The 16,096-nt window shown below is 34.5% G+C and overlaps 1 protein-coding gene across 11 annotated transcripts in view; it reads left to right on the top strand.

The window, feature by feature from the left end:
- Positions 1-8,204, top strand: part of mamo (maternal gene required for meiosis) — a 185,282-nt gene extending 177,078 nt beyond the window's left edge. For all 11 annotated transcript variants that reach the window (XM_070211302.1, XM_070211304.1, XM_070211301.1 and 8 more), the window contains 4 exons: positions 3,900-4,066; positions 4,127-5,684; positions 6,536-6,960; positions 7,097-8,204. In XM_070211302.1, the coding sequence (XP_070067403.1) occupies positions 3,900-4,066; positions 4,127-5,684; positions 6,536-6,960; positions 7,097-7,370 (2,424 nt within the window). In that variant the 3' untranslated portion in view covers positions 7,371-8,204. The remainder of the gene's footprint in view (positions 1-3,899; positions 4,067-4,126; positions 5,685-6,535; positions 6,961-7,096) is intronic.
- The last annotated feature ends 7,892 nt before the right edge of the window (positions 8,205-16,096 follow it).

The raw sequence follows: 16,096 nt of genomic DNA, 5'->3' as shown, positions 1-16,096 counted from the left end.
ACTTAATATACATATTATTATTTTTTAATTCTTTAAAGATGAAAAATAAAAAACAGCACACACACACACACACACACACACATACACACACACACACCATAAGCTAGACTTTGAAGGCAGCTCAAGAAGCAAGAAAACAATTTTTTTTTTGTGCAAACTTTTTGGTAGTTTGCTTGAGGCTTGACATGAGAATGTTTTATTATTATTATTTTTTTTTTTGCTTGACATGAGGATGTATCTTATTCCTTTTCTTAACATGTAGTTAAGTAGTTACCAAGAGGCTGCTTAGATTTGCCAGTTGCTTTGAGTTGACAAACTGAAAATGGAATTTCTGAAATGCTTCTGAGCTGTTGAAAAGGTGTTTGCGAACAAAAACAAAATGAAACAGCATAAAAACAAAACAAAATAAAAAAAATACAAATAAAAACACAAAATAGCTGCAATACGTTATAATTACGTCAATATGTTCCTAACAATATAGACATACATGCATATTTATAAATTATGATTAACTTACTGTAAAGCGACAGCAAGAGCAACAATTTAAACATACAATAATTCTTTAAACATAAGTGAGCAGACTCACACACTCACACACAGACACACACACACACACACACACACATACACTTGAATAAAAGCAAAAACATAAAATAATTAACACATATATAAAAATAGTTTAAGAGGCGCGTAACTAAATTAAATTTTATCATTGCTTAACTTAAGTTGCTTTTGATTTTAATTATAATGTACACACACACACACACACATATATACATATATATATATATAGATATATATATATATATATATATATATATATATATATATATATATATATTTAAATAATTTTTAAATTCAAAGCAGACTTTTTAAATCTATTAAAACTAAATTTAAAATGCAATTTAAGTTCCATTTCATTATTTGTAGTTTTTTTTTTTTTACTTAAAATAAGTAATTAATATACAGTAAATATATTTATATATATATATATATATATATATTTATATATATGTGTATATTTAAATATATATTTATATATATTAATATATATTAAGGTACATCATTTTTTCGTAAATAAATTGATATAAAAAACAACATTATTTACTTAACGCATGTTTCACTCATTTTTTAACTCACACACACACATACACACACATCCCTCACATTTGCATCCAGTTTGACTCGCGTTAGCGAATTGTGAATCCTTGAGCTTTCTCAGACCATTTCATATAAATTCAAATTATATTAACTCTTATGTATTTGTTAGTTTTGTATAACAATTATATCTGGACTAAAGGCCAGTTAAAGAGCTTGAGCTTGATTTAAAATATATGAAAAAAGTAATAATAAAATACGAAAGAAAATAACACACACGAGAGAACATCCGAAACACAGTAATAAGGAAGGTTAAAAAATCGATATATACATATACATATATACCTACATATATATATATATTTTTTTTTCGTAGTCGAAGCAAGTCGAATGTAAAACCTAAAACCTTAAACCAACTAAAAGCACTGAGCAACACTTATAGCCAACTCATTTTCGAGTTGTCCAATGCTGAATAATGGAAACAAGTCAAGTACTCGTAATGAATAATGAATAATGACTAATGAACAATGATTTAATAATGCGAGCAGCTTATATCAGGCACCAACAAATAGACGCAAACAAGCAGCAACAAATATTTTAGATGAGAAATTCAATAACTGACATACCCACACAAACACACACACACACACACACACACACACACACACACACATACACCAACACACGTACACACAATGGTAAATTAAACATATTTTAGGCAAACCCCAAAGGCAACAAAATTTATACAAAATTATTAAATGAAAGCAAAAAAGTTTATAAACAAAATATTTAAGCAAAGCAAGGCATATCATAGTTTATAAAAAAAAAGTAACCGAAATACACACACAAACACACACAGACATTTCCGAAAAAAAAAACATACACAGAACAGGAAAATTCCCAAAGCAAAAATCGGTTTTGAATATCGAAATTCAATAGCACACTATTTAGCAAAAAGGCTAAACGGGAGTTACTAAGGACCCGAAACTTGGAGTGTTATGAGAATATGTTGTAGAAAACAAGAGAAAAGAAGAAGAATCAGATAAACAGGCTAGACAGCGCTAGGTAACAAGTTTAACCTAAGAGGACCTAACAAAGAAAAAGAAATACATACAATATATGATATGATATAGGGTCATGCATAATGCCTGCTATATAGCCTAGACACAGCGAATTCTAGTTGACGAAAGCGTAGCCGTTTTTAAAACAATGAGAAACAACAACAACAACTACAACAACAAATTAACAAACAAAACATAAACATACATTATGAGCGAGATAAAAAAGAACAATACAAAACTAACAAACAAACAAACAAACAAAACAAAAAAAGAGTAAAGAATGAAACACAGAACAAACAAAAAAAAAAGAACAACAGCAACAAAAACAAGATGAAAAGAAGGGAAAGTAAATTCTATATAAATAAAACTACTGAAAATAACGAGCATGACTTTTTATTGGGCAAAAAATCGAAGCGAAACAGTGGAACCTTGTCTGACAGTAATTTAAAGGTTTAATTATATGACAAATATCATAAATTTAATTATTTATTTAAATATTTGTAAGTGACAATAAGTGTAATTGCAGAGTATTAATTAGTAATTACTTTTTTAATTGCAATTACTCGAATAATTGATGAATTCCTTAAGTAAATAATTGTAATTACTTGAGCAATTACTTTCTAAAAATCTTCACTTAGTCTAATTGATTAAGCCAACTGAATAATTAATTTATTCAACTGATTAAGTATTTACAATAGCCTGAGTAATTACTCAATAATAAATATTTTAAGCTAAGAAGAGTATTCTAATTGATTAAGTTAACTAAGGAATTAACTTAATGAATTGTGTGAATACTTTTAATTACTTAAGCAATTCCTTTTTAAAAGCATTCTTCACTTAGTTAAGTATTTGAAATGATTAAGTTGATTGATTAATTAATTTAATATATTGAGTAAATATTTAAAATTACCTGTGCCATTATTTTTTAAAATATTGACTTAGTAAATTAGTTCAAATATTAATCAAATTTGAATTGCCCCCAAAGATAATTGAACCTTTAAATTGCTTTTGCAAAGGAATTCCTTGGCGGGGACTTGAGTAATTCAAGAAAGTATTTACAAATTGTAAAAGTATTTATTTATAATGAAAAAATACCTAAAAATTAAATTTGAGCTTCATCGAATTTTGCAACACTGGCTTTTGAAAATACCCTAGACAAAAGGGGCTTTTTAAATATTATAATCTTATACTGATTATTCGTTTTTTTATCGAGGATTCGAACAAATCGAAACAAATAGTTTTAATTTTGACTGTGAACATTTGAAGTATTCAATAATTTTTCAAGTTATGTCTCGAAACGCTGGCATCGCATACGTAAGTACTTACCGAGAACTGGCAAGAAAACGTTCCAAATAACAATTAAGTAAATAAAATAGGAATCTAAGCTAGCTGTATGAACTAGTTAATTATGCTTATTCGTCCACATTTTCATTTGCTATTTGGCTTGAGCAGATACTCTGCTTATATCGTATATAGAGTATGTAAATAGCGCACCGCATGCTCCGTTTCTGGCCTCAACTCTTTCTGTTTCCCACTCTTGACTCGTTGTACCTTGCCTTGAGTATGATGCACCAAAAGAGGCCACACGCACATGCAACAAAAACACACACACTCATTTTTGCCACTTGGCAGCAAATTGACTGGCCCCGCCCTTGACCCCCGCGACCCCCCCGTCACCCTGTTGATATACATTTAATATGTGCCACGCCCATTCTAATAAATATGCCTCTTTTTGCACAGCTGCTGCGCAACTTTGGCTCACCAATGAGCGCAATGACCGCCAACCGCTGCCCTACACCATTCGCGTTTCCATTCTCGCCACTCGGCCTGAGCCTATTCGACATTGATCCGTCCAGAATACTGAACCTGCTGCACCACCAGACCTGGCTGGCCGAAGAGGCATTGCGGTAAGTACGCAGCATGGCAACAAATGAAACACAATTAGAAAGCATCACAAACTCTTGCAGCACGCGCGGCCTGCTGACCGCACCCAAGGACTTTCCTCATCGTTTTACCACGCTAAGCGATCTGCTAACCAAGGACTATCAGCCAACTGGTGCCAGCTACGCGGCCAAGCAGCCACAGTCCACAACCAACCGTTCCAGCGATGCACAGTACAAACAGCAGCAGCAGCAGCAACAACAGCAACAATCGCAACAGCAACAAGCGCAGCAGCAACAAGCGCAGCAGCAACAAGCGCAGCAGCAACAACAACAGCCGCAACCGCAGCCTCATGCTGCCTTTGGGATGCGCTATGCCACGCCCACAGGCTTTTTTGCCCAATCGAAAAGCGTCAAATCCGCAGGCGCTCCCTCGCCCCAGCAAATGGCCAGCTCGTCAAGCATGACGACGGAAACACAGCTGGACAGCCAAACGGCGGACAACGATGATGTGACCATTGTGGAGCTGGGAAGCGAGCGCAGCGTGGTCACGCCTAACAGCAGTGCGCTGCTCTACAAGGAGTCGCTGGAGCAACTGCTGGCCCAACAGCAGCAGCAGCAGCAACAACAGCAACAGCAGCAGCAGCGACGGCGCGCCGCCAACAACAGCACGCCAAGCGCAGGCACTGCAGCTGTAACTGCAGCCGGATCTGTAGCTGGAGCTGGAGGCGTCATTGTGGATGCCAGTGGCTTGCGGCAGTATACGCAACTGTTGCTGTCCGGTGCCGGCACGCCGGTTAGCTGCACGGACACATCGAGCAGCTGCAAGGAGAAGAGCTCCTCGTCGTCTACCTCATCGACGCCGCCGCCAAGCGGCGCTCTGCTCGCCCAGCATCAGCAGCTTAGCCAAATGCTGAAGAGTCCATCGGACACGTGCTCCTCGCTGTTCAGCGAGCCCATCGAGGAGGAAACACGCTGTGTCGTTTGCAATGCCCACTTCCCAAATGTCTGGCTGCTGGAGCAGCATGCGGCACTGCAGCATCCGCACATTGGGCCTGGCGAGGAGAAGCCCTTCATATGCGAGCAGTGCGGTCAGTCTTATCGCTATCGCAGCGCCTATGCCAAGCACAAGGAACAGAATCATCGCGCACGCCTCCCCGCAGACAAGCTCTTCACCTGCGATGTGTGCGGCATGCAGTTCCGCTATCTCAAGAGCTTTAAGAAGCATCGCCTCAATCATGCGCTCGAGCGGCTCCACGGCAAAAAGAGCATTGGCGCTGGTGTCGGTGTCGGTGTCGGTGTCGGCGTCGGCGTCGGCATGGCAACTGCACGCATGATTAGCGGCACAGCGTCATCGGCAGCAACATCTGCACAGGTGGAGCAGGATGTGGTGACCAGCTCACAGGAGCCGATGCTCGCCGACGAAGGCGAGGACCTGCGCATCAACGTTAAGCGCGAGGGCGACGAGTCAGCCGCTGCCGGCCAGCAGGAGGCCGCCAGCGAAGAGCACGAACAGGACAACACAATCGATTCGGCGGGCATCACAATGCTCTACAATGACAACAACTCATCGGCTTCGGCCTCCACCAGCGCCACGGAGCCGAACATCAGCAGCTCAGACGGTATACATAGTACAAACAAGCGGGTAAGACTCACGACATCTGCAAACCCCTAGCTCCTAGAGCGCAGCACTAGTAACTTTTGATATGATAATTAAATATAATTATAATTACATATAAATTAATTAATTATAATTAAAAGAAGACATCTCCCGACCTCACAGGGTATCTGTTCATAAATATATTTTCATTTTCATTTTCTCAGTATCAAAAGGCAAAATATGTATGTATGTATTTGTATATATGTATTTGCGTGTGAATGTATATTTGTATGTAGGTGCTTATGTATACATAATATATATACATAACTGTATAAATGTATAAACTCATGTATGTATGTGAATCTACATGTGTGTGTGTAATATGTAGGCATGTATGTATGTATATGCCTGTATATGTGTGTATGTATGCATAGACAAAATTAAATTCAAGCTGCGCTGTACATTTGAAGGCAACGTACTTAACATTGGCGCCTTCCTCCTCGATTTTCAAAAATTTAAGTAAGCCAGGCAGGTTTCCTTGCTTTGACTATACGTTTTTTTTTTTCTGAAAAAGTTTTGTGCTTATATTAAGGTATGACTTTGTATTTTTGGTGATGTTTGTATGTATGGATGTATGTATTCATGTATTCATATAAGTAGCCTTGTTTCTATGTGTGCATGCATGTGTGTGTGTGTATGTACGTACGTATGTAAGTAGTATTTTTGAGTGTTGCCTTACCATTCGTTTCTCATGATTACAAGTCTGTCTGGTTTCCTTGCTGTGAGTGTAAGTTTTTGAAAAATAACGCAAAGATCATTTCAGCTGATTTAATGAATATTTATTGATATCATAAATATTAAGTATGTCGCCAACCTAACTTGTTGTTATCTTGCAGTCACGCCTGTTGAACAGCGCACACCACTTGGAAACGGATCCCTCCTATCATCATCAGCAACACCATCATCATCAACAACAACACCATCATCACCAACAGCAGCAGTCGCAGTCGCAGTCACAGCAGCTGCCTCCACATCTGGCGCACGTCTCACTGCCAATGGCCAGCGCTGCTGCCGGGTCGTCCTCGGCCGCGGCAGCCGCTGCGGCTGCTGCAGCCGGTTGCAATACGAGCCCCAGCGCTGGCACAGCTAGCACTGCCAACAGCGGCGTGGGCGGAAGCGGCATCAGTTCGCTTAGTTCGCTGACATCGCTGATCAACGCGGAACGCATACCCAATGAGCAGTTCCTGGGCCTCAATCCGCAGGAGGCTTCAATACTCAATTTCTTGAGAGTCGATGCCGCCGAGCGACAGCGGGATAAGCGGTAAGTTCAACTGGTTCAATGGTTCAGAGTATACAAAAACTACTTAGTTCATGGGTGAATGCAAGCAAACCCGCGCGCATACATTAGATACGCTTCTTATGGATTATAAATCGAATTAAATGAGCTTCCATTGCAGACCCGCCACCTCGCGCTTCGCCTGCCCCTTTTGCGGCAAGTGCGTGCGCTCCAAGGAGAACCTCAAGCTGCACGTGCGCAAACACACCGGCGAGCGTCCGTTCGTCTGCCTGTTCTGCGGTCGCGCCTTTGGCGGCAAGTCGGACCTGACCCGCCATCTGCGCATCCACACCGGCGAGCGGCCGTATCACTGCGAGTCTTGCGGCAAGTGCTTTGCCCGGGCGGATTATCTATCCAAGCATTTGACCACCCACATACACAATGCGCCGCGCTGAGATGAGGCGCGTAGGAGGCGTCTCCTACGCAGATAAGCCAACAAACACACACGCACACACACACACACACACGCATACACTACACAGACAACACACTCAAACACCCAAGAGGCATACATTACAGGAAACATATGCAAATTTATGTATAGATCTATTATTACTACCATCATTATTAGAATTACAATATGAGAAGGCAAGTGTCCAATATTTTTTTTTTTTTTTTTCCTTGAGAGTAGTCACAAAGTTCGAATTTTTTGAGGAAGTCGTGAGGGGATAGATAGTACGAGCTGAGGTACAGTCAGCGCTCAGATCAACCATAGAGCAAATGTGTGTGCAGGGTTGAATATATATATATTTTTTTTTTTTTTTTTTGATTTTTTATCGTAATTTGTAATAAGGAATATTAACAACTATTAGCACGGGTATTAATGTGTTTAAGATTTGAAACTAAAACATAAAGAATGTAATTGGTCGAAGTGTTTTTTTTTTAATACGCAATTTTTTGTATATTTAAGTGAAGGTTTTTAGTGGAATATTTATGTGTATGCACTGCACATGAAAACCTAAAGAATTTTTTTAGGTTTTTAAGGGATTTCATTAGTTCTGGCAGCTGCAAAGCAACTAACTACAACTACAACTAAATGCAATATTAAATAGTCTGTTTTTTCTTTTGAATCAACAAAAATATCACCAAGTACCATAATCTGCCGTTTACACAAACTTTAAAACCTAATTTTACATTTTTTAAGTTCAACGAAAGCACAAAACAAATAGCTAAATGTATTGTACAAATTGAAAAACAAAAACAAAAACAAAAAAAAAAACAAAAAAACGGTAACAAATATAGAAAAACAACTAACTAAAAGAGTTTAACTCTGAGCTGAGACAGAAAACGAGGCGAGTTGGCAGCACCAATGCGGAAGAAGCAGAGCTTGTCCCAGCAGGAGAGTAAATAGAATGGGCAGAAAACAGAGAACAGCAACAATAACCAACAAACAATAAATAATGCAATTTATTTGTTTTAATTCTTAGCAATTATTATATAATTAATGCAACTAAATAATAATAATAGACAAACACACACTCACACACACCCACACATACAAACACACACACACTCACACATAGTGGCACACTGATAGACATGAAGAGGGAAACGAAAATCAAAAGAAATCCACAGAGGCATGAGACAAAAAATGTAAACTAAGTAAACTACTTACAATGTGTACTGTACATATATATAAATATGTAACTGATTATGTTTTTACCGTATGTGCTAGCTAAAAGCAAACAGACAACAAAAACAATACAAAATGAGAAACTTATTATTATTTATACAAATCAAAAAACAAAAAACTTAAAACTTAAAACAGCAAAGCAAACTGAATGAGGCAAAACCAATATATATTTTGGGCGGGAGTTTTGGGAAAAATTGGGGGATTTGGGGGCTTACGAACGTAGTGGGTCCTTTTGGAAGAGGGGGGTAGGGGGGTAGGTTGAGGCAAGAGCTAGAGTTACAAATAATATTTACTTATGTGCAACCACCGTCAATAGTTTAATTATTACATACAACAACAAATATACAAACAAATAGAAGAAAACACAATAACTAATTACAATAGAAATAACAATAACAATTACAATTACAAAACATAGGCATACGTTTTTTTACAAAACTACAACTACAACAACACAAACTAACTGTGATTCCAGCAACAAGAAAATAACAATTACTTACAATTTAAACTAAAAACAAAAACAATAGCAAAGCTAATTACATTTAACTATCACAAAACAAAAAAAACTGCAACTAAATATAAACAAATCAACCAACAATAGGCAAATTTAGCGGCATTTGAGCACAGCTTTTCACCACACACACACGCTCACATACCGCAGTGTGCGTGTATTGGTGAGCTTTTGACATTTCCTTGTGGCCTTTAGCAGCCAGCATCGCGTCGTGCGTGTATGTGTCTTGTGTGTGTGGCTCTCAAGTCTGCGCTCAAATGCCGCACGTAACGAAATGTGCAATTTTTTACAATATACACTTAAAGACTACTGATTTTTATATGCCCAGAAGCCGCTTAGTTTATTATTGCTCATTTCGCAAAAGTTGCAACAAGTTACCACCAAATAAACTGCACACTCACACACCCACACACACACACACACACACACTCATAAATCACATGCCACATGAGACAGGAAGTGAAGACTATAGACAGAAACCGAAACGGAAACAGAAACAGAAACAAAACACATACAAAATATGAATTAACAAATTTTGAACCAAGAACATCGAATTAAATTGTAAATGTAGTTTCAACATCAAGAGGCAAAAACATCTATGAGAAGTATATACATAGTATATACATACAAATATGAAATACCGTTTCCATATATACATACATATATATATATATATATATATATATATATATATACATACATATTTATATATATATATATACATATATATAAATATATTTTTTTTTAATGAATGTCGTAAGCCTGAAGCGAATACTTAAAAACAACATATTTGCCGTACCAAAAAAAACAAAACAAAACAAAAAATTTATAATAATAATAATATATAATAATAATAAACCTTAAACAAAATAAAATAATAGTTAAAAACAATTCAAACTATCGTCAAGCAGAAAAGAGAACTAACTAACACGCGCCCACTCACGAACATGTAAAGTGGTAGTAGAAAAGTTAAATGAAGAAAAACTTTCACTGTGCCAAAAAGTTTAAAGTACCTCATAATTTAAAGAAATATTAATAATGAAACAAAGAAAATATACCACAACACATAAACACACAGAAACTTGCCCACAGTAGTTAAATTGAATGTGCTCCTTGCTTAAAACATAAACTAAATCAACTCAAATCCGACTGCAATTAATTCAAATGCAATTCCGAGGCAGGTTTACAGTCAGTTAAACAAAATTAAGCAATGCCACGGGCAAATATGTGTACACGAGCGTTGTCAATAGAATAAAAGCTAAAAGCTCAAAGCTGCTGTTAAACTAACTAGCTACTTATAATTTACCAGCCAGTTGTAACAATATGCTTGATCTTTGTTGTTGTCAACAAGCTATAGACCAGAATGTATATTGCAAGTGTTAGGCAAAAGTTGAGATTCTTTAACCACCATATTATTCAAATTTCTCTCAAAGTCTTACACAAACTAACTAATTAATTTGTGAGTATTTTAGTTACTCTCTCTCTCTCTCTCTCTCTCTATCTCTCACACACTCTTTATCTCTCTCTCTCTCTCTCTCTCCCTGAAAATGCAAATAGTGTTCAATTGTAGTAAAATTTTGTGATAGTTTAACAACTTTATGTGCACAATTCTGTACTTTTTTTTATTATTTTATTTTATTTTTTGGTACATTTTTTTTAAAGCATCTATTTTTAATTGCTGATTTAATAATAGTTTAAAAAATATCTTGTGTAACAGCAGAAAAGACAAATCCTGCATATTTTTTGTTTGGAAATTTGTTCAATATCAATCCAACGAAATCGAAAGAAATATATGTGGATATATATATTATCAACGATCAGGGCCACTAGCAAATGTTTTAGTTTTAATTATATTATTTATAAACTGTATATGTTCTATGATAATTTTTTTTTTATTTCTAAAAATTGTTCAGCTTATTTCGGATTTAGTTTTTATTTATGTATTTCAAGCAACAAATGCTACTGCAACAACAACCACAACAACAACAAACACTGCCTTTTATTGAAAGCACAAAAACACACAGAAAACAAATTTAAAGCTATCTGCATAATTACAACATTTAGCATATTTAATTTTACAATTTCTCATACTTTTCTCTCTTTTTTGTGAACTTTCAAACATCACAAGTGAAAAAAAAATAAAAAGAAAAAAAAACACAAACCACTTTTATGTTCATTTTATTATATTTGTTGCTCAAGCTACAATTTCTTATTTAATTATGCAAAAAAAAAAAAGAAAATAGAATAAAAATAAATATGTAATTTTTTGAATTGACATAAATAACATGCTGTGAGCTATGTATGTGAAACGTTGATTTTTGTAACACTTATTATATTAAATTCTTATTATTTGATAGTATTTATTAATAAAGTTTTTTGCATTATACATTAATTTCTACATATATATTATATATATATATATATATATTATATATATATATATACACTTACATTCTGATGATTTTATTTATCTGCACAGAACCGAATCTTTAGACCCTTTGGAGTTTCTTTATGTTGGTAGTGAAACGCCTTAAACAAAATGAATATATTGAATAATAACAAAAATTAAAAATAAATAAAACATTCCATTTGGGTAAGGGCATTCAAGAGAAAGAAAGAAAACAAAAACTAGGTAAGCAATAAAGCAATATTAATAAACAAAATGCATATAGGTATAAAATTTAAGTAATTTTCCCCATTGCAAAAAACAAAAACAAAAAAAAATTATGGAAAAAAAAAACTTTTGGTGTGTGCTAAGCTAAAGGAATTCAATTACCACATAAATGTTAAAAGCTAAACTAAAACAATGGATAAAAGTTAATAATTTATGATTAGAGGAAAACATTTTTTTTCTAAGTACGTAGGAAACGGAGGCAGACTAAGAAGAGAATATTCATTTTGTAAGCCATGCATAAATTAAAACCAACAAATTGGAGGGATTCAAGACTCTTATTTCATATATACATGCATACACATATATGTATATATATATATATACATATATAATACAAATTTACCATATGTATATTTACATAATATATGTATGTAAGTTACAAGAATTTTTTTTAAGCATAACGCAAAACAAGGCATAAACAAAATGCAGGAAATACGTGTAACAAAAATATTACAAAATCCAACAACGAAACTTTTGGCATTAAATCGATGCATTTTTAAACAATATTTATTTATATAAACATAGAGATTAAATAACACACACACACACACACACACCAACACGCACACACACACACACACACACACACATACGCAAACACACAAAAACATTTAAGGAAAAAGATAAAGAGAAAGCAAAATTATTACACATAGAATATATATATATATATATACAATATCTATATACAGAACATGAATGTATGTACATGTGGTTTTCGGTGTCTATTACATATATAAATAGATATATATACAAATACAAATACAAGATGCAATATATGCATATACATACACAAATATATATACATATACATATGTATATAAACATAGCAATGTCATGCGTATTTTGAAGCAAATTATGAATGTTGTTTATTTGATTAACTAAAGAAACAAATCCCAATGGTATTCCCACCCACACACACGCACACACACACTCACACACACACACACACGGTATGCCCGCTAACAGTCGTATGTAATGCTATTTAAGTGCAGCTTCCGCTTCCGGTCTGTCCCTCACGGATATCATGAGTTTAAAGAGTTACGCGATCAGCTAGGTTTCGTGATGATATATTATATGTATTATTATGATGATATATTATCCCAACTTCTCTTCACAAATCGTATCCGGGTCCAAATGGAGCTCACTTTGTAGCAACCACACGAGTGCGGGCGGCGCGCCTGAAACAGTTGCAAAACAAATTCAAATTAACGACAAAAACAAAACAAATACAAAACAAAAACAAAATATAATACGAACACGTTTTCATGAAATAAAGACAATTTCGAGGTTTCACTTAAATAACAAAAACTTGAAAGAAAAATTTTACTATAATCAAAATAAATTTAAATTTAACATAAAATACGATCACAAACCATATAAAGTTTATAAGTATTCTCTATTGCGGTAGCTGGAATTTTAAGTTAAACTTAATTTTTTGGTTTCTCTTCTTTCTTCTTAGTTCAATTTAAAAAATTGAATTTTCTGCGTCTCCGTGTTTAAGTTTAGTTGATCGAAAATCAAATACATTGTTAACAGCAACTAACTCATGTATATACTATAAAGGAAACCATCTAAGAATACAAATTATATGGAAAAGATATATATTATAACAACAACAGCAACAAACAAAAACAACTAAAAGCAAAAAAATGTAGTACATGCAATATATTTTTCGGTGTTAGGCGTCTTTTTGAGATTTTTACAGAAAAACAAACACACAAAACTCATATATAACAGGAATAAAATCTAAAACAAAATATTTCATTGTTGATGTTGTGAGCCAAAAAAAAAATGAACAAAAACAAAAAAAAAACAAACTAATATAATTGTATTTTGTCTCTTTCTCTCTCAAACTCTCTCGGCTAAGCTCTACACTTTAACTGTCGTGTCTCTTAAATATTTATAGAGTTTTACATAACTATATACATATGTGTAAATGTGTGTAAGTCCGAGTAGTAGATAATGCATTGTCTAAAAAAAAAAATAATAAGAAAATAACAAAAAAAAAACATGAAACAGAAATGTTTCGTAATTTTTTTTTTTTATATATACATACTCTAAAACAATTCGGTGTCTACAAATATACGAAAAACAAAAAACAATTTTAGATGAAATTCAAATGTTTAAATGTATAAAATAAAAAAATATTTAAAAAAAAAATCACTAAAAGTCAACGCTATGCAAAGAAGACGTAGACGTAGAAGGGTGTAACAGCAAAAGGGCAAGGAATGATTTAAGAATACATGCGAAGAGAACTAGCAATAATTCTGAAATGACCTCAATCAGATATTTTTTAAATTTTATATATTTTAAACGTCTTGAATGCAAACGTATTGTAAATAGAAGTTTAATGAAAATGAAGCAAACAAAACGAAATAGCAAAATAAATGAGAATCAAACAAAGAGAAAACCAAAGAATACAACAAAATGTAACCACATAAAAATGTCTCTCGAACGAACGAAGTAAGAATGTGATATTTTTCTAAGGTGTACTACATACATACAAACCAAAAACAAAAAAAAAAAAACAAAAAACCAAAAATCCAAAAAAAAAAAAAAACAAGAACAATTTTTACTGAAGCCTGAAGTAACAGCAAAGCAAAATACCAAAAATATTTGCAAAATCAAATGAATAATATATGAAAATTGAAAAACATGCATAAATAGAACAAAGGCAATAGAGACTGATTTTTGACAAAATGACACACAAAAACAACTGAGTTTTTATTGCAGCAAGTTAATCCCAAGCATGAAATCAAACAATGAATAAAAACAAATACTAACTATAATACTACATAATTTATACACAAATACTTTCAGTTCACTCTTCCAAACAGTCCTGTCCAGAGCACAGTATGTTCTTTTTAAATTTATTACGATATACGCCTAATAGAAAACTTTGTTTGAGTCTTGATACTCATTTGTACTCATAGATTTGTGGTTGCGTGTAATGCGTACTTTTGTACAGTACGCATGAGTATGTGCGAGTATATTTCGATATAAATGAATGCTGCTCTTTGGCCAGGGCTTTATTCGTATAGATTCATACCGAAACTTGAGTTATCAATACAAAAATTATACATTTTCGTTATTACAATCGATTTGTTAGCACACTGGGAGTGAGAACTATGAATTGGGCTAGGTTTGAGCGAATATAGGCACAGAATGCAAAACGTAATTGGAGATATAATAGAAACAGAATGGAACCAAAATGAACGCATTGCGTAGTTTAGAATTAGATTGAATGAGTTAGAAGCAATGTAAGTTTAAGTCAGAGAGAGATTGAGAGAGAAGGAGCGAGCGAGAAAGGACAGGAGAGAGAGAGAGCGAGAGAGACAGAAAGTGAGGCAAGCAGCTGAGTTAGAGATATGGGAATGGAACATGGCTAAGCCGCTATGTTGTGCATATTCGCACAGAGTTGTAATTATTTTTGTGATAAAATCCGAAGCGCAATTTTTTTCCAACTGTATGGTAGGTAAGTGTAAGAAGCAGGGATTGAAACGAGCCACAGCCACAAAATGTCTGTAAATAGTTAGAGAAGCTGGTTAAAATGAGTTCGAAACTCGATTGGAACTGAGATTGGGTAATTGGATTGGCAGTAGAATATTAGAAGTGGAACTTGGAACTCGAAGTGAAAGTAAAAGTGAAAGTGGAAGCGATAGCGAAAGCGAAAAGCACATTGCCGGCATTTGTTATGAAGGTGCTACGAACAAAGACGTAATTGAAAATGTGATACAGTTTTTTCCTTAATCTACAACTTATGTATTTATTGAACGGTATGCGGTATGCTAGGTCTGGTAATTGGTGAGCGGAGAGCGGAGAGGGAAAGCGGGGAGCGGGGAGCGGGATGTTGGGAGCGGAGAGTGGAAAGCATGTTTTAGCTAACGATTATGGGGGCAATTAATTAGTTTTCATTTAGGACCACCTTTAGAAGAGAAAGTAATTAGCGGGTTCGGTGGCCGTTTCTTAAAGAGAATGTTACATTTGTTTTTAGGTATTTTGGTTCCATTTAGCGACTTAGTTAAGGCCGTTTTGTTTATGGGCAGCCAAGGAACTGGAACATGAAATTCAAGAAAATAAAAATACTTATAATACATGAAAAACAAAGACAAAAACAAGAAAATCTAAACAAAATACAAGCACAACAACAACAACAAGAACAAGAAGAACAACCACAGAAACAACAGCCAGATAACGTGCAGCAAAAGAGAAAGAAATTAAATGAAACAAAAAAAAATATTGTAAAAATTTTACACTTTAGGAAAATCTCTAAATTTTAAGCTTTCGGTGTTTTTAAGCAACA

Source organism: Drosophila virilis, chromosome X (assembly GCF_030788295.1).
Source record: "Drosophila virilis strain 15010-1051.87 chromosome X, Dvir_AGI_RSII-ME, whole genome shotgun sequence".
NCBI classification, from domain to species: Eukaryota; Metazoa; Arthropoda; class Insecta; order Diptera; family Drosophilidae; genus Drosophila; species Drosophila virilis.
Note: the sequence above shows the minus strand (reverse complement) of the source record. Positions and strands in the feature narration are given on the sequence as shown.